The 19582-nt window shown below is 29.2% G+C and overlaps 1 protein-coding gene and 1 long non-coding RNA gene across 5 annotated transcripts; both read right to left on the bottom strand.

Moving 5' to 3' along the window:
- Positions 1-267: 267 nt before the first annotated feature.
- Positions 268-1021, bottom strand: LOC123883646. 3 transcript variants are annotated; one of them, XR_006800344.1, is made up of 3 exons: positions 924-1021; positions 719-777; positions 268-526 (listed from the first exon to the last, which is right to left on the bottom strand). It is a non-coding gene; the product is annotated as an uncharacterized LOC123883646 (long non-coding RNA). The 3 variants fall into 3 exon arrangements; XR_006800346.1 differs by having other exon boundaries at positions 935-1021; XR_006800345.1 differs by having other exon boundaries at positions 719-768; positions 924-1015.
- Positions 1022-8655: 7634 nt separating this feature from the next.
- Positions 8656-11108, bottom strand: LOC123883644. Of its 2 annotated transcripts, none has more exons than XM_045932542.1 (10): positions 10845-11108; positions 10693-10783; positions 10443-10567; positions 10251-10341; positions 10005-10164; positions 9632-9910; positions 9355-9528; positions 9230-9271; positions 9083-9136; positions 8656-8989 (listed from the first exon to the last, which is right to left on the bottom strand). In XM_045932542.1, exons 1-10 carry the CDS (start codon positions 10906-10908, stop codon positions 8819-8821), a joined length of 1251 nt encoding a protein of 416 aa, XP_045788498.1. In that variant the 5' UTR covers positions 10909-11108; the 3' UTR covers positions 8656-8818. The 2 variants fall into 2 exon arrangements, with proteins under 2 accessions (XP_045788498.1, XP_045788499.1); XM_045932543.1 differs by having other exon boundaries at positions 9355-9483.
- Positions 11109-19582: the final 8474 nt, after the last annotated feature.

The raw sequence follows: 19582 nt of genomic DNA, 5'->3' as shown, positions 1-19582 counted from the left end.
GAATTTTCCGTTGCAATAGCCTATAGCTACGGCAGTTTCAGTAGTTGGAAAAAATCATGGACCAATACCCACGGCCAATGACACCTATTGAATTTGCTATACCCACGGTGTTGTCCGTTGGTAAAGTTTTGGATTTTTATTTTTTATTTTTTTCTTCATATTTTTACTCAACAAATATATTTTTGCCCTATTTTTCTTAATAGTATTAAATATACACGACCGACTATATTTTTTGTATACACCACTATAATTATGAAACAAAACAAATAAAAAACTTCAATTATATTGAAAAAACAAATCTTACAAGCAAAATAGGTCAAAATGTCAACCTAAAGAGGATCATAATGTATTTAAAAATATACAACAAAGTCAGAACAATCTCAAAACAAAAGTTACAAGATATCATGTCAATTAAATTTTCAAATTACTATGTCAAAATCAAATTAGCTTTAATCTTCCACTCTTCCATCTTCTTTAGTGTTGTCTATACTTTGAGAATTTGTTTGGTTAGAGGAACTAGAACCCCCTGAAACATATTTTAAAAAAAGAATACAAGTTACAAACTGAACTTGATAAATATTTCCATAATATTGAATATGAACTCAAAGGGTAAAATATAATATATCCTAATAGATGGAACCTATTGACAATAAAAGGATACAATTCTATTTTTCAAAGACATCACAGAATCCTCAATGACATGTAAGTGGAATTATACCTAACATTTTTATGCTTGTTATTTGCAGTGTTTACTCTGAGACTAATACCCTGCATGTTCTTGTAAATTAAAAAGCAAGAATGAGTGACTAGATGTCTTAGGTATAATATGTTACAAACAAATGAACTGAAATATTATATAGCATATAGAATTAGGTACTGTAAACAAAAGAGTTATGTCATTGGTAAAATATTCAACTTATCACCTTGAACATACATGTATTGCAAGAAGGAAGTGACAATAAGTAATGTTCATTACAGCACCAGTAGCTTCCATGTGTGATTCAGTCATGGACATCCTGCAATCAATGGATAAAGAGGAAGTTAAATTAAATGAGACTTAAAGAGTAAACAAGTTTAAGTGGCAATAATACTAACTTAGACGTTTTAAGTAAAGTTAGCAAGTCTCTTTTATATAAAATGAATTTATTAACAGAACCCATAGTTCTACAGTAAGTAAGACTTGCCTCTTTTGAATTCACTTTTGAGTTTTTCAACCTTGTTGAATGATGACTTGAATCTACACTTGAACATGGTTATTTTATGTCTTCAAAAGAATCCATCAGTGCTTTTCATCTTAGCATTACCATGAGCTGATTTGGATGGGAGAGTAAGCCTCCTGTAAAATTAAAACATATACAACACAACCAATTATATAAATTTGTGAGATTGATGAGAAGATCAATAACTCTAAAAGACTAGTTAAACCATTTCATATTCTAGATCGGTGCATTGGGGAACAATTGAAACTAAAGCTAACCACAAATTTAAGGAACAACAAAGTCAATTAGGGTTTTTATATGGGATTTGAGGAAGAACACACAATTCAAATTAAAGCTAATGACAGATGTAAGGAGCGACAAAATCAATTGGGGATTTTATATGAGATTTGAGGAAAACACAATTGAAATTAAAGCTAAACACAATTGAGGAGAACTTACCTCGCGAAGAAAGCGATGGGAAAGAGCGGCGGGAAAGAGATGGGAAAGAGAGCGGCGGTCGACTCAGTGGGAGAGAGCGGCGGTCGACTCAGTGGGAGACCGAAGGATTAAGCGATGGGAAAGAGAATGTGATGATGTTAGGGTTTGAGATCTTTTGAGTTTTTTTTCTTATTATTTTCGGAAATCAAAATCAAAATAAGCAAAAAATTAAGGAGGGCAATAACCCCGCGCGTTCAATATTCACCAAATTCACAGCGGGAAATGTGAAAAAAAATTTCCAGACCTATACCCACGGATAAGAGACACCTACACCTACGGCTAGAACTACTGTGGCTAAAGGTGTCCGTTGGTATATGGAATATTTCTTGTAGTGTCACTACACCTGGTGCACCTGTAATCAACACCTCTTGACCTCTTCCTAGCACCATCTTCATCAACTCCTCTAATTCTCAATTTTTTTGGTCTACCTGGACCAATTTTATACACGGGTGGTAGAAGGATTTCATAAACATCTTCAGGTGGTTTAGGCGTAGGCCACATGTCCATTCCATTAATGGGACTAACAGCAAAACCATAGCAAAGTGCATACTTATCTCTTGAATAACAGTCATCAACAAAGTCTAATGGGTCTTTTAACCTATAACCAATTGCTGCAACAACATGCCTACAAGGAATGCCAACCAATTCCCAAAAATTGCAAGAGCATGTTCTTTTAGAAACATCAACAATAAATTGTTGTTGGTTATATGCATGTGTCACTTGCCATTGTTCACCATTAGAGCAAGTTGGTGCCCACTTACTTGCCATAAATGAAGGTGTGAAAACACAAGAAGGGGGGGGGGGTTGAATTGTGTTTTAGCCAAGTTAAAACTTTTTCAAAGTTCTTAACTTAGCTACGTTAGCAGCGGATAAATAACACAAAGTAACAAGATAAGAGAGGGAGAAATCACACAAGCAATTTATACTGGTTCCTCTCACAAAACGAGAGTAGTCCAGTCCCCTTGCACTACCAAGGGATTTCACTATAATCACACAAGATTACAAATGCTCAAGCACACAAGCAAGAGACTTCACAACTATGCTTAAGCACACAAGCTTAAGACTTCTCACTTAAGCACACAAGCTTAAGACTTCTCACTTAAGCACACAAGCTTAAGACTTCTCAAAATAACAGAGATAATAAAGTTGTTGAAAGAATACAACTGCTCTTAAGAGAACCTTAATAAACAAATACAATGAGCACAAAGTATTTGGACTAAGAGTTAAAAACACTAGTTCAGAGGTTCAGAGCTTGTATTCGCAAATATCAATTGTTCGAGCGCGTGTAATAATTGTTGATATCTTGCAACCTGATTCTTCTAGTATATATAGGACAGAGAAAGAGTCGTTGCAAAGATGACCATTGATGAAGATAACCTTTGTCTTCAAGCAACTTGTCTTGATGCAGTTTGGTCGTTTCCAAAACAAAGTAAGAGTTTCAGTAACTTTGACCATGTGCAGAGAAGACTTTCCTTATTCAGCTAAGAAGTCTGATAACCCACGTTCTCCATTGTGGACAGACAAAATGTAAGTAGCTGTTCTGATCAAGGTTGAGAGGTCCTTTTCTTCATTGGTAAGAGAGTTGACCTTCAAATTCGAATCTTCACACAATCCAAGATATACCTCAGAGTTTGATTCACTTCAGACTTTAGTAAGTTCTGATGTCTTCATCCTCTGATGTAAGTAACTTCTGAAGATTCTTATCTTCTGAGTTCTTGTCTTCTGAGTTTTCTTCAGAGCTTGTCTGAAACTAAGTTATGCACACTTAAATTAAATTTTTAGTCCTTCCAATTGTATATTAATACTTTGTTATCATCAAAACCTTAATAGATTTAGGGGCAAACATTTTTTTAAATCAATTTTGTTCCAACAATAAACACCTCTTTCTCTAATCTCTTCATAGGCATTGGCATGATTTTATGTTGCCACTTAGCTAACTTAGATGTAGATGTAGCTATCCTATTCATGAGATAATTTCTAATCCATTCACACAATGTTAAGATAGGCTTATCCCGAGCAACTAATATGGTGGCATTGAATGACTCGGACAAATTGTTCATCAATACATCACATTTTGAAAACAAATTAAATGCATGCTTACACCAACTTCTAGTAGGAACTTTCATTAGCCAGTCCCAAGCTTGGTGATCAACTAATTTGAGTTCATTCATCTTTGCCTCCCATGCTTGATAATATGTAGCTTTGGCAGCTCCCATCATTAAATTCCTTATTGCAGCTCCTCCACCAAACTTCTTCTTGAAATTTGCATACAAATGTCTCAGGCATAGTCTATGCTCAATTCTATTTGACAACTCGTCAAATACGGACACCAATCCCTACAACAAAAAATAGATTTTTGGTTACTATTATTATTATTAGTTTTCAATTTGGGCAAAATCGCGTTTTACGTTACCCCCCTACAAAATACGCGAGTTTTGCATTACCCCCCTGTAAAAAAAAAGGGTAAATGATCATTTACCCCCCTGCAAAATAAGAAAATTTTCGTTTACCCCCCTGCACAGATTTTTTTTCTGTTTACCCCCTGCAAAAAATAGATTCTCTCATTTCGCCCCCTGGGTGTACAGCAGGACAAGTGACTGTGCAAATTTGCTGACGTGGCTTGTACACATGGAAAAAAATCATTTATATTTATTTTTAAATTCCACGTCAAATAATATTTTTTTAAAAAAATTAAAATTAAAATTATTTTTCCTACAAAATTTAGAAAACGAATTTTTTTTTTTTCAAAATTTTAAAAAACATTTACTAGAAATAACTTTTTTTTTCATACAAAATTATTGAGTATTTTTTTCCTAAAATAAAAAACGAATTTTCTTATTTTACTCCAAAAATAAAGATTTATTTTCAAATCTTTTTGAATTAAAAAAAACAGAATCTTCGCCGTAATCGTTTGCTTCCACCGTCATGATTGTTTTCGTCGTCGTCTTCTTCAGTCGCCGAAATCATCTTCTACTTCATTATTGTCTTCTGCTTCTTTATATTTTTCTAGTTTTAGGGCAAATGGTTTTGATAGAAGAAGAAAACACCAATAAAACTTGTTTTTCTATTTTATATTTTTTTTGAAAATCTTTTTCTATTTTTTTTAATTCAAAGAGAATAACAAAAAATAAAGTTTTGTTTTTAAAAAATAAAGATTATGTTTTTTTTAATTCAAAAAGTTTGAAAATAAATCTTTAAAATTTTTATTTCGGAAATAAACTTTATTTCGGAGTAAATCTTTATTTTAGGAGCAAAATAAGAAAATTCTATTTTTTTTTTTATTTTGGGAGGAAATTTTTTTAAAATCATTTGTATGAAAAAAAAAATTAATTTTTTTTGTAGGAATTTTTTAAAAAATTTTTGGGGAAACAAAACAGAATTTTTTTTTTATTTTGTAGGAAAAAAATATTTTTTATTTTTTTAAAAAATATTATCTGACGTGGAATTTAAAAAATAAATATAAATGATTTTTTCCACATGTACAAGCCACGTCAACAGGTTTGCATAGTCACTTGTCCTGCTGTACACCCAGGGGGCGAAATGAGGGAATCTATTTTTTGCAAGGGGGTAAACAGAAAAAAAATCTGTGTAGGGGGGTAAACGAAAATTTGCTTATTTTGCCGGGGGTAAATGATCATTTACCCAAAAAAAAATTACAACTTTCTTTTACCTAGGTTCGTAAAAAAAAAAGTTTCTTTAAAAAAAAAAAGTTTTTTTTTCAATTTTTTTTTTAATTAAAAAATAAATAATTACTGAGTTGGCAATTAAAAATAAATAAAAAATAAATTAATTTCCACGTGTCATGCCACGTCAAGATTCTTCCATGTCATATGCCCACTTGTTGAGCCAGGGGGGTAACGCAAAGAATCTTGACATTGCAGGGGGGTAATCTCAAAAAATATTTTGCAGGGGGGTAATCTCAAAAAATATTTTGCAGGGGGGTAACGCAAAACTCGCCTATTTTACAGGGGGTATAACACTATTTACCCTATAAATAAATATGACAGATGAATGAAAAAGGAAACCGCGTGAACAGTGCAGAGGTTTGGGTGGGACAATTGCTAGTTGAAAAAATGTAGGAAAAGAGAATAGGTCTTGGAGTGTGAAAGTGAACATGATTAGCTTGCTATGATGGAAATATATGTTTGAAGGAAGTAAATAAAAAAAATAAAAAAATAAAACATACATCTTGGGTGTAATATATATTAACTAGAAATTAAACTCGTGCGATGCACGGGTTTGATTAAATTTTTTATTTTATAATTTGGTTATTGAATAAAATAATATGATATTAAATTTTTTAAAATTTAATAATAGATTTATAATATTGATAAATAATAGACTTATAAAATTCATAATGTCCATTGTATTTAATGGATCCAATTAATCTGCTAACTAATGAGTTTGTTAAGCGGTTAATAAGTTTATCTTTTCTTTTTTTTTTAAATAATAATAATAATAATAATAATAATAAGTTTCTCCTAAGTTCAACTTCAAACAAAATTATCAAAGATAGGTATACTTTTTTATTAGTACATATCTGCTAAAAATACTTTCTCATTATTAAAACTTGATGAAATAGATAATCTTAAAAAGAAGGCAATTTTTGTAAAAAAAATTTGATCTGTCAGTTGGTACATACATCTCAACAAATAAAGACTAAAAATGTACAATTCATGAGACTGGTAGCAACTCAACCTAAAATAGAACAAATTTTTTAACTAAGCACAATTTTTATATATGCATACTCAAGTTTACAATTCATGAAACAAATGCTGGCATTTTTTAAAAACGTGAAAGATCAATATAAGTACCATGGTAGCAAAAGAAGAAGCAAATAGAGAATATCTTATAAGTACCATGGTAGCAAAAGAAGAAGCAAATACTTAGAGAATATTCATATAAATATTATAATAAATAAACAAACATTTTTTCGCCTTGCCAAAGAGTAAAAGTAATCCGATTGACAAAGGTAGATAGAATTTCAATGGAGTACTCCTTCCTAAGATAACAAAAACATCAAGGTGTTAAATATCAGAATGCACCGGATCACAAAATTAGAAGTAAAACAAATGATTGACATATAAATCCAAAGATCTATGGTACAATGTTAAAGTAAAATAAATAATAAATAACGAAATAAAAATTCATTTTTATGTAAGAGCTAATTACCTTTAAACAAAACTCTCCTATTTCGGCATCATGCAAATGCAATTGTAAAAAGAGGATGTCCATTTAAGTAGAAATGCAAATGTAATTGTAATAACAAATTGTTGTTACCAATTAATTGATGGAAAAGGAAGAGTTAGTGGTGGTTACTGATTAGTATAATTGAAAGGTTGGTGTATTATATGTATGTATTATTATATGAGAGAGTTTAGAATGTAAGAAAACAAATAGGTAGTAATTATTTTCGTAAATAAAGAAGATTCGATGCAAGATAACTCTTGACCTTATGTATTCTTTCCATTAAGTTGATATCATTAGCCATATTTATTCTTTTTTTTTTAAAGATGACACATCATCATCATAATAGTATGAGAGATGACACATAAGCATCAACTTAAGCTTAGAAAAAAAGAAAAAAGAGAAGCTTTGTTAGGCTGCCACATCAGCAAAAAAAAAATTTGCTTTACATTATATGTATTATCATATTATATGAGAGAGTTTAGAATGTAAGAAAACAAATAGGTAGTAATTATTTTTGTAAATAAAGAAAATTCGATGCAAGATAACTCTTGACCTTATGTATTCTTTCCATTAAGTTGATATCATTAGCCATATTTATTCATTTTTTTTTAAAGATGACACATCATCATAATAGTATGAGAGATGACACATAAGCATCAACTTAAGCTTAGAAAAAAAAAGATAAAAGAGAAGCTTTGTTAGGCTGCCACATCACAAAAAAAAAGTTTGTTTTACAATTATATATAGATAGATAGAAGATTAGTGACTTTGTCTATATCAACCCTATAGGTTTTTGCAATATCAAAGAAAGTAACTATAAGATGTTTGTAATAAGTGAAACCATTGTACTTACAAAAATGTACCCAACCATCTTCAATTTTGATTAATTCATTTCGGTTCCAGTATTTTTGGTTGGACATAGGCATGAGCTTGAAAACAGGTCTTTGAAGGAATAATTCCGAATGATACGATGTTATATAGTCATCCAACCATTTGTCGAAAATCTGGAAAAAGAGATTAAATAAATAAGAAAATGATATCCACATTATAATGAGTGAAAAGAGTTGGAAGAATATTAACATAATTTTGAGCTAACTAATTCTGGGAATTCAACAGTTTGATTGTGTAGGACAACATCAAATGAGAAGGCATCATTTGGTTTAGTGTTGAGTGAATGAAAATTTGGGAAATCAAAAGGTCTAAGGGGAAGATGTTAAAGAGAGCAGTTCCAAGAAGCAATATGTAAAAACATGGCATCAAAATTTTTCCATTCATTAGATAGGTAATCAGAGTCATTATGTATAAATAAAGGATCAATTTCTCGATGGAGCTGTAAAGTAAAAAATCAGCTTTGCAAAGTATGATGGACTTATAGTAAATTTTCTATAAGGAAGTTGTAAGATTTGAACAATGAAATATGGAAAACCTTAATGGAACTTACAACCTTTTTGAGAAAAACTGGATCTTCAAAGCCTACAATACAACTTGAACCAAGGATGGTGCTAATATTTTCAGTAAGGAGTTGTGGCATGATTGTTCTTCTATGGATGAATGAGATTGTTGATAATGTAATTTTTCGATAGAAGTAGACTATTTAAATATGAATGGGAAAGAAATGCATTGTATGATATAATAAAGGTGGGAGGCAATGTAATAAATAGGTTATTGCCAAACAATGTAAAAGTAGGTGAATTGACAAGTTGTAAACATTGATACCTAATAAATACTGCATTGATACCTAATAGCATACATAATATTTAGTTAAACATGTCATTACAAACATCAGCATGTTAAATGTTGTTGTTGTCAAAAGAGATAGCTGAGAAGTACAACAAAAGGTTCTACACACAATGAATGTGTTAAATTGTTTGAAGGTCAACTAGACACCTAATTAATTTCAAAATATAGTTAACATTGGATCATGATTATAGTTACTCCATCTTCTGGTGCTTGGCCATTTTAGTTGAAGATGCATTCGAGGCAATCAACTCATGAGTTTCATCATTTTCAGCACAGGAAAGAATAGAAGCTCCATTTCTTTTTGAAGGTGTTTTCATTGAGACAACTTCAGGATCAATCTCATCAGTACCAGAGAGAGAAACCTAAAACAAATGTAATAGTTATAATGTTGTAGTTAAGTATAATGAAATATGGAAGTGGTATCTCAAAATGAACAAATAGCAACGCGCAATTACCATTGGAATAACAACATCAAGACTGGCAGTAATGGATTTAGAAGGAGTGTTGTTCTGAGTGTAAAAAATTTACAATATGTTAATACTTCAAATATGTGTATAAGAAATCAAGTAAGTAAAAGAATTTCGATAAAAGAAATGTATAACCTCAGATACAGCAGAGTCATTAGGGACAGCAGATTTCTTATCCTTGAATAGAGTAGAAAAAAAGTTAGATAAATATAAAACAGTTAAGAAAAGTATGGATATGAAATTGTGGATAAATGTATAACCTGAGTAGGTCCATTGAATTGATCTATGAGATTTTCAATGAAATCTGGTCCGTTATGAACTTCATTAACAGATCCATTTTTCCATTTCGGCTGCCACTTGACACGTACAGCTATAGTTTTACCCTCAATCTTGTCAATGGTTGTAGGATAATCGAGAGGGTCAGTCAGACCAATCTATTAAAAGAATGGAAATGAATAAATTGAGAGAATTTTATGATTATATTAAGTAGAAGAAAAAGTAATGAAGTAATGTATGCAGGTGTGGAAAACAACTTACATCATGACATTGGTCGCGAAGATCGGCTGCAGTCACTTCCAACAGCTGTGCGACTTCACGGTCCCAGAAAGTAAAGGTTGATTCTGTATTTTCATATTTTACATCAACATCCAGCCTGTACTTCCAAATTTGTGTCTCAGTTGGATGGTTATCTCCACATTTATATGGTGGTTTGTCACCGCTTACAGCTTTCGGGCATTTATAGCAAGCTTGAAAATACCAGCCCTTGTTGTTCGACCTAACTTTAACAGTTTTGACAACCGTAACACAGGTCGTATCCTATTAATAAAAAAAATCAACTCGTCATAACAATATGAATGCTATGTAAAAATAAAGTATAAAGTGTAAATGGTCGTTCAAATAAATAGATTACCCTAGTAAGACAACACATTTGTGACAGTGGCATGATTTCATGATTTTGTACAAATTTTTGTTCCAGAGTGTACATCGAGCTTCCAGATGATTGGCTCATAAGTTGAGAAGATGTATTAACAACAGTAGTCATGATTCCATTTGAAATAGCCTCATCTAAATTGTAAATGATGAAGAATGAAATTTAGCAGTGATTGACTATTAATCTAATGCTACTTAAATATCTTCAAAATTAAGATGTTAATACCTTTTTTGGAAGTTGAGAATTTCTAGGATTTTGTCATTGATGAAAAGCTTTGTAGTAGTCCATGTGTTTGAAACAGTCAAGGGAAATTTTCCTTATTTAATTTGAAAAAGAAAACAATCAGTAAAAGGAGAAAACAAACAATAAAGGCACAAGATAGAAAGGTTTGAGTAGAAGATTGAAGGAATGAATAACCTGCAGGCTTGATTTTTGCATATTTCATACAAACAATTGTCCCACCAGCATCAGTCTTCTCATCCATGTAAGTGATCAATTGGGTAGCATAATTTTCCCAAAGGGTGCAACAAATCTTATTGTTGCTATGATATAAAACGGGAAAAACATGATATTCAAAAGGTATTATATGCAATCTAAACATTCAATTATTATAAAGGAAAATCTTATTGTTGCTATAATAATAAATCAGTTCTGCATTGGAAATTACCTAACATCTCTGAGACGAAAGTTGATTTGAACTTTCTTACTTCCTTGAAATCTCTGTGTATATCCAATGTCATCGACAACTCCAATAATGTCTATGATGTGTAAATGAAAGTGTCCAATAGTTAAAACCATAAACAAAGAAAATCTTCTTACCATACAGAAAATCTTGACGCCAGATTCCCTCTTCTATTTCCAGAAAGTCTTTAAATTTAGCCATTGGATAAGGAATGTCATGTTGATTGACATAAAAAACCCTAGTTCCTCCAGTCAACCTCAACTTGAATTGGTGTTGTGATTGCTTAAATTGGTCATCATTTTTGAGAACTTGAAAATTTTGAATTGTGTAGCTGTTTTTCTCAATGATAAGTGTATTAAACTTGGCATTTAACTCATGTGGAACAATGATTGTAATATCATCTCCCTGAAAGATACAATGTGTGTTACTCAATGATAAGTGGCTGATTTTGTTAGATGGGTTGAAGACGACAACCAAGTAAACCGGGCTATAATGATTTTGCCATTCGGCCCAATTCAATTGTTTTATGTCTTTAAATACAACCAAGTAAAACAATAAAACAACTCTACTATAAAATATTTGTATAGTTTTAATACTTGTTTATTTTTTAAATAATTATTTTATTTTGATAGTTACCTTTAAAATACATTTAAAATGATTATTTATTTTATTATGAAGACCCATTTTAGTAATTATATATTCAAAAGCAATTATGATTTAAACTATCTAAACAACATAAATTGGTTAGAATCACTTTTATAAATGTATCCAAACATAAACTAATTTTGGTTCAACTCAATCTTAATCAAAATCAATTATTTCAAATTCTTCTTCCAAACTCAATTTTTGTCGACGCAAAACCAAACAGACACAAGTGCGCTGATATGCACCAACGGTTTAAAGTACTCAAAGTTTGCCACATCAATATTGTATAAAATAAATTAAAATAAAGTACTCAAAGAAACTCAACGCGCAAGACAAAATCAGATCCCTTTGTGGCACCCATGAGTTCTATGCTCTTGTTTATTGCTTGATTTGAATTTTATGAAGATTCAAAGAGCACAAAGTTGTCTGATATGAGTTCTTTCTAAAAAAAAAAAGTGCAGGAATAAGAAAAATAGGAAGCAAAAATGGTGAGACCACACACCATTCATGGGGGATGGGGGTGAGATATTTGAAAATTTGGGGTGGGGAGGAGCATCGACCACCATTCATGGGGTGGATATTGAAAATAGTAGAAGGGGAAAGGATAAAAAAAATGGAAGAAGATGACGATATGTGGTAAGTGGTAACCGGTAAGTATCAAACCGGAGAGAGAAAGGGGGAGAGAAAAAATAAAATAAAATAGGCTTAATTAGTTTTTTGACCTTTTAAAATATTTTAGATTTCACAATGGTTTTTTAGAGAAAAAAAGGTCAGGATTGGTCCCTTAAAGACACATTTGTTTCTCAATTGGTTCTTTCCGTCAATTTTTTACAAAAAACGTTAGTTTTAGTAGACTGAATTGTGGATGTCATTAAGTGTAAGTGGTCCACCAAAAACTTTATTAATTTTTAAAATGTTAACCATTGGAATTTTTTGTTATATTTAGAGTTGAAATTTAATGGAAAGAACCAATATGACAAAAATATATGTCTTTAAGTGACCAATTCGGATCTTTTTTTCTTTAAGGGACCAATTCCGACCTTTTTTTTCTTTAAGAGACCATTGTAAAACCTAAAATGTCTTTAAGGGACCAATAGACTAATTAAGCCAATAAAATAAAGGTGAGCACTCCGGTACACGTCTTATGTGGATGTGTACCGGTACACTGTTGAGGTGTATAATTTTAATTGGTCCACGTATAATGATAATTTAACATGTCATTTAAAGACTTATTTAAATAGAAGTTTTCTAAATTACTCTTTTAATTTACAAAAATTTCAAAATGGAGATTATTGTAATTTAGAAACCTTAAAAAAGAAAGTAAATATCTCGCCTCTCTCTCTCCTTTAATCTTGGATTCTGGTTTTAACTTTTAATATATGTATTTTTTTTCCATCAATTTCTATTTTTTTTTTTTTTGTAATTATAGCACCCATAGAATTCAGTCTAATCTCTTTTTTTTCCATTAAGTTTATATTTTTATTTGATATCTGCAATTTCGTGATTTTTCAATGTCTGACCAATGGATTTTTTTTTTTAGGCTGTGGGTGTTGGATTTTTTGTTTTAGGTTTATTAAGTATTAGGGGTCATAGAAAATTGCCCTTATTTTTGTTTTTTCTAGTGGGGTTACGATGAAACACGAAACTAAAGAATTTTGAAACCGAAAATTAAAGAGAATAGAAATCTCATGATAAATTTGAACTGGCTTAGTTTAAGACAAAAATTTGAGAGTAGAAACCGTATATTTGCCATGATACCATGATTATATATATATTGAAGGGTCGTATTTCTGAAAATCAAAGTTGAAAGATGTTGTTAATTTTTGTTTAGAAAAATAGTATTTTTGAAGAAAATTAAAGTCGAAAGGTGTTGTTAATTTTTGTTTAGAAGGGTAGTATTTCTGAAGAAAATCGAAGTTGAAAGACGTTGTTGAGTTTTGCTTAGAATATTTGTATTTCTCGAAGAAAAAAAATCAAAGTTAAAAGATATTATTGATTTTTGTTTTTCGTGCGTGACGGCGGAATGACATTGGGGATGTTGTTTTAGTAATAGCTTATGCTCTTTATATATATATATATATATATATATATATATATATATATATATATATATATATATATATATATATATATATATATATATAAAACAAAGGGTTAAATATGTTTTTGGTCCTATAGTTTCCCATAATTTTTGTTTTAGTCCCTAAAGTTTGTTTTCACACTTTTTAGTCCCTGAAGTTTCATCGGTCAATGTTTTTAGTCCCTACTTTTCATTCAACTCGTGCGTACCATTTGAAATTTTAATTTTTTTTCCGCGGTCATGATTAGTACATTATATGAATATTTGTTACTAAAGTTTAAATTTTTTTTAACAAAAGATGAATTAAATATGAATTTATTAGTTATTTGCACATAAAGTTTAATATATATTTACGGTTGAACCATTAATATATATAATTATTAAAATACATTTGTTTTTTACAAAAAAACTTATAATTCTTAATATGTTTATATATTATTGTAATACTGTTAATTTTTAGTGTTTCCTAATATATTTTATTGGTTAAATAAATTTAATTTTTTGTCTTCATAAAAATATGTCATGCTTTCATCCCTACAAATTGTTGATGCATGCAATTATCGCCATGTTGTTAAGTTGATGTGTATTTATGATAATTTTGCAAATACGTGTTGAACATTATAAAAAGTTTGTTCAAAAATAAGGAGCTCAATATTTGGTTTTTAAGTCAAAATATTTGTTACTTTTATCTTCATATTTTGATTTCAAAAACTCATATTTAATTCATTTTATTTTGAAAAATGCTAAAGTTTTGTAAATGAACTTTTTAGATTGTTCTATAAATGTTTGATTGTCGAAATTTAAATTCAAAAGTTATTGTTAGTTCAATTAGGTGATATTGAACGACTTCATTGAGAATATTAGAAATCCTTAATGAAAGTAAGTATAATTATAATGATAGTAATTTTGAAAGAAATCAAACTTGAAAGATGTTGTTAACTTTTGTTTATAAAGATAGTATTTTTGAAAAAAATCGAAGTTGAAAGATGTTGTTGATTTTTGTTTAGAAATGTAGTATTTTTAAAGAAAAACGAAGTTGAAAGATATTGTTGATTTTTGTTTAGAAATATAGTATTTTTGAAGAAAATCGAAGTTGAAAGATATTGTTGATTTTTAGAATGGTAGTATTTCTGAAGAAAATCAAAAATGAAATATGTTAATTTTTGTTTACTATGATGGCAGAATGACATTAAGGAATAAAGTTGGGATTTTGTTATACATCTTTACTTTTATTACTTTAACAAGATGATTATTTGTCTTGTTGGTAAGTTGTATGTGTTGTTAACGTATGGTCATGGGTTCTGATTCTAATCCAGATAAATTATAATACAGACCACTTCATTAAGTGGTCCATGGTGGACCAGTCATTAATAACATTATAACGAATATAAATTTTACAAAATTCACCGTTGGATTGAAAGTTTATATCATATAGATCATCCATAAAAAAATTTAGAAAAATCGAAAGTTTATATCATATATATATATATATATATATATATATATATATATATATATATATATATATATATATATATATCAATAACATATAAAATAATTTTCAATTTTTCTAATTTTTTTTATAGATGATCTATATAATATAAACTTTCAATCTAACGGTAAGTTTTGTAAAATATGTATTCGGTAAATCACTTGTCCACGGTGGACCACTCGTGAAGGCGGTCCACCATAGCATTAGCCTTCTAATCCATCCTAGGCCAAATTTTGTTTTACTATTTTTTTACTAAATTTTTAGTCTTTACAAAATTAGAATCTTTTGGTCTAGTGGTGAAAGGTTTGGGTAGTCGCTTGAGGTCATGGGGTAGTGGTAAAAATGTCTATTTGGATTAAATTATTTCTAAACTTATAAAAAAAAAAAAAACTTATGCAAATAAATAATTGTTAAATCTCAACTATAACTGAAATAACAGTTACTTAAAATTTCTTCATGAACCAATTTTTATTTTGCTTTTATTTTTTAGCTTATGAAAAATATTTTTTACAAACAACTAAACTTTGATTTATAAGTTGCTTAAAAAAATATTAATTTACAAGTTTTCCCTAGTGAAAATGGTGAAGGCTAACATGCACAAATGTCTTAAGTGGTGCACGTGTGCTTGTTAAAATTGTACAAAATTCACCGTTGGATTGAAAGTTTATATCATATAGATCATTCATACAAATTTTTCATAAATTCTTTGACAAGCTTATAAATAATATATAAGAGCTTATTTATTTTTCCAAGTTTAAAAATAAGTCAATAAGTTTTATCCTTAAATCATATTTAACCCTACGAACCTACTAATTTCAAAAATCCTAACTCAACTCTTAACGCCGATATTAAATCATATTTCAATTAGATTGTTCAAAATCACTTAATTGGGATGACATACAGTAGATACTTAGAAATTGTAATTTTGACAATCTAATGGTTAGTCGAACAGATTGTGGTACCATCCGCGGGATTTCTGTAAATACCTGAAATGGAATGATGGCAGAAAGAATTTCGATACAAGCATAACGACTGTGACAAGGGAAATCAATTTTCTATGAAACAATTCAATACCACCTAGTTGGAATGACACACGTATGATTCAAATTTTTGACAATATAAACGCCTCAATATCAACTAGTTTGATTAATTGTTATTCAAAAAACCTAGTTATCAAGAACTGATAATTAAGTCTCTACCAATTCATTTTTTTTGTCAATAGTCTCTACCAATTTTACCATAAGAACTAAGGAAATAAATTGACCAAATTGAAATGGAAAATATTTAAGAATTTAAATGTCGACAATCTAACGGTTCAACATCAACTAATTAGATTAACTATTACAATAAAATATTTAAGCATATTAAAAAATTTAAGTTTTTTTGTACAAAAAAATAATTATGTGTTAATGGTTAAACGGTAAATAAATATTAAACTTTGTAAATTAATAATATTAAAAAAATGAAAGAAAATAATAATAATAATATAAAAAAATTGTTTAAATCATACGTTTTTTTTTATAGAAAATACAATGTGTTGAGTGTTGTTAAAATATTAAAATTATATTATTTTAAAGGATATTAAATAATATTAAATTATTTGAATCTTGGTAAAAAAATGTGACATAGATTAAAAGATTTGATGCATGTTTTGATTTATTGTGGAACATGATTGATTGACTATATTTATGTGAATGATATATTTATAAATATTAAAAAGTTGTGTCTAATGATGAAAACTTAATAAAGAAATGAAATCTACATTAAATGGTTGACACCTATTAACCACCTCAGCGGTGTACCGGTACACATCCACATAATATGTGTACCGAAGAATTCACCTAAAATAAAAATCAATATAAATGCTGATGTGGCTAAATAATAGAATTTAATTGGATGACACTGTAAAGCATCAATTACACTGTACGTGCATTTCCTTTTTTCCCATCTTAATATAAGAAATGATCTACTTTGTAGATACATTGAAAAATTGATGTATCTAATCTATAATATAGTATAGATACATTAATTTTTCAATGTATCTGAAAAGTGAACCGGAGGGGAATATTTGACTAGATTATTCAAAACCAAAGTATTTTATTCAAAAATTCCTTTTACACTAACGATGGATTTTGATTACCTAAACAAATTGATCTTATTTCATTAGATTATAAGCTAACTAGAACTTTCACCCATGCACCGCATGGGTCTAATTAGGTGTAATATGTAACAATAAAAAAGAAAATACAAAAATTCTAAGAGCATTTTCAATAAGAGTAGTATAGGGAATTTCATGGACTAATTATTCTATATTTGTTTATGTGCTTATTATATTTTATATATTTTTTAAATAAATTTGGAACCACATCATTTTGTTTACTTATTAAAAAAAATTGCTGATAACTAAAGGTTAAAAAATTGATGATAATTAAAGGTTAAAAAAAAATTAAAGACATAATCAAGAACATAAACTTAAGTAGACATCCATAAATAAATAAAAATTGTGATTAATTCTGCCGTTCAAATTTATTGAAAACGGGGTTAACATATTAGGATTCCTAAATTCTTTCATAATTGAAGCACATGTTTTAGCGGTTGAAAGATTTTATTGTAAGTAAGGGATGCAGGTTCGATGACAAATCTGTATTTTTTTTTAATATAAAGCTGCAATAAAAAGAAAGAGAAAATGAGAGGGGAAAAAATTTGGTTTAGGGTTAGCTTATGTTAGCAAGCTTATAATATAAGAGATTATTGGTTTTTAATTGTTTAAATTGTGCAATGAAAATTGATGGTGCTTAATTGTCGTATGAAATCTTTCCTATGAAAGTTGATGGAGCTTAACACTTTGTGGACATAATTTACATCATAATTGGTCTGCTAGTGCATATTGTATCAATTGATCATTGGTTAATATTAAATCTGCAATGTTAAAATCAAAATAATGAATGTGATTAGTGATATGACTATGGTTGTGTTTGGTTGTATTGCAAAAAAAAAAAATTGATTTAGCAGAATTGAGTTTGATAATAACTTTTCAAATTACACGTGATAATAACTTTCCAAATCTCACATGATAATTATTCTCTAAATTTATGATCCGGTAGAAAAAAAATCATTGATCAGGAAAGACATAAAAATATTTTGTGATGAATAATATAGTCAACAATAATTTTGATATGATGGTGCTTATCAATTATTGCACATAATTTTAAGCACAATTGGTATACTTGCCATAGTGGTTGAAAATATTGTCTTGCATTGAAGGTTTGTGGGTTCAAATCCTAGTCAAGACAAAATTGTATTATTTTTTAATAAAAATTGCAAGATAAAATGGAGGGAAAACATGAAAACAAATTAGGGTTTAGAGTTTGCTTGTGTATACAAGCTTATAATATAAAAGATTTACCATTCGGCCATGCCGCCAAAATGAAAATATATATATATATATATATATATATATATATATATATATATATATATAAGAATATTCATCCTCTCGAAAAACTAAAAGGGGGTCCTAAAATTAATTTTTTGATGTGTTTGTATTTTAAATTCCGTTTTCTTTAATCTCCTTTTTCTATTGAAAAAAATAAAACAAATGCACACCTATAATTATAGTATATTAGTACTTTTTCTCATTAGTTTTGTCAAGTAAGTCAAATCTGCATATCAACATTCTTGCGCCAATTAACGGACATTTTCTCTCAATTTAATCCAAGTTATTTTATTCAAATTGATGAAACATAATCATTATTTTATCATTTGTTATTTTGTTTGGTCTCCGGGAGAAAGAAAACCAAAGGAGCGAAACACCATCCTAGGTAAAATATCAAAAGACCCACTACAAAAAAAAAAAAAAAAAACAGCAAAAGACCCTAACTAACTTCAAATAAATTTCACTATAAAACAGCAGGAAAACTTTCTCCACCCTAACATAATTCCAAGTGTGTTTATCAACAAACTAAAATCACTAATCATGTGCCGTTCCAAAATACAATTTACACTACAGTTATAAAAACATGAAGAAAAATTAGAAGGAACGGAAGGTGAAAACCGAAAAGTATGTCACAAAAAAGACTTTATCTTTGCCAAATATGTACAAATGTGACAAGTCTTCTATCATTGAATCAATAAATCTTTCAAATAAATTTCACTATTAAAAAATAGGAAAACTTTCCCCACCCTTTGCATGATTCCGAATGTGTAGCTCGACGAAAAAAACACTAATCATTATCGTCCCAAAATACATTTTGCAAGTACACTTCCAAAACATGAAAGATTTTTAAGAAGGTAGGTGAACAATGTCACAAAAAAGGATTGCCTAACATGCAGAGAAGTGAGACAAGTTTTTCATCATTGAATCAATAGTCAAACCATGAGATCAATGTCACATCTTATCTCATTTGATCCAATGATGAAACTTATAGATCCAATAATAAAAATAACCTTATGTATGATAAAAGACTTGTCTTACTTGTGCACCATACAATCCTCAATGACAAGGCCCATGTTTAAATAACTGAGAGTAAGTGTTTATTTCAACACTATTATTTTCCATTAGCCTGTTTCATACCCAAAAAAGGACAAGAAGATTGATAATGGATAATTACCAATTGAATAGCCACTGGGATAAAATAAAAAATTCTATGTAAAAGCTA

This window comes from Trifolium pratense, linkage group LG5, assembly GCF_020283565.1.
Source record: "Trifolium pratense cultivar HEN17-A07 linkage group LG5, ARS_RC_1.1, whole genome shotgun sequence".
Taxonomy (NCBI): Eukaryota; Viridiplantae; Streptophyta; class Magnoliopsida; order Fabales; family Fabaceae; genus Trifolium; species Trifolium pratense.
Note: the sequence above shows the minus strand (reverse complement) of the source record. Positions and strands in the feature narration are given on the sequence as shown.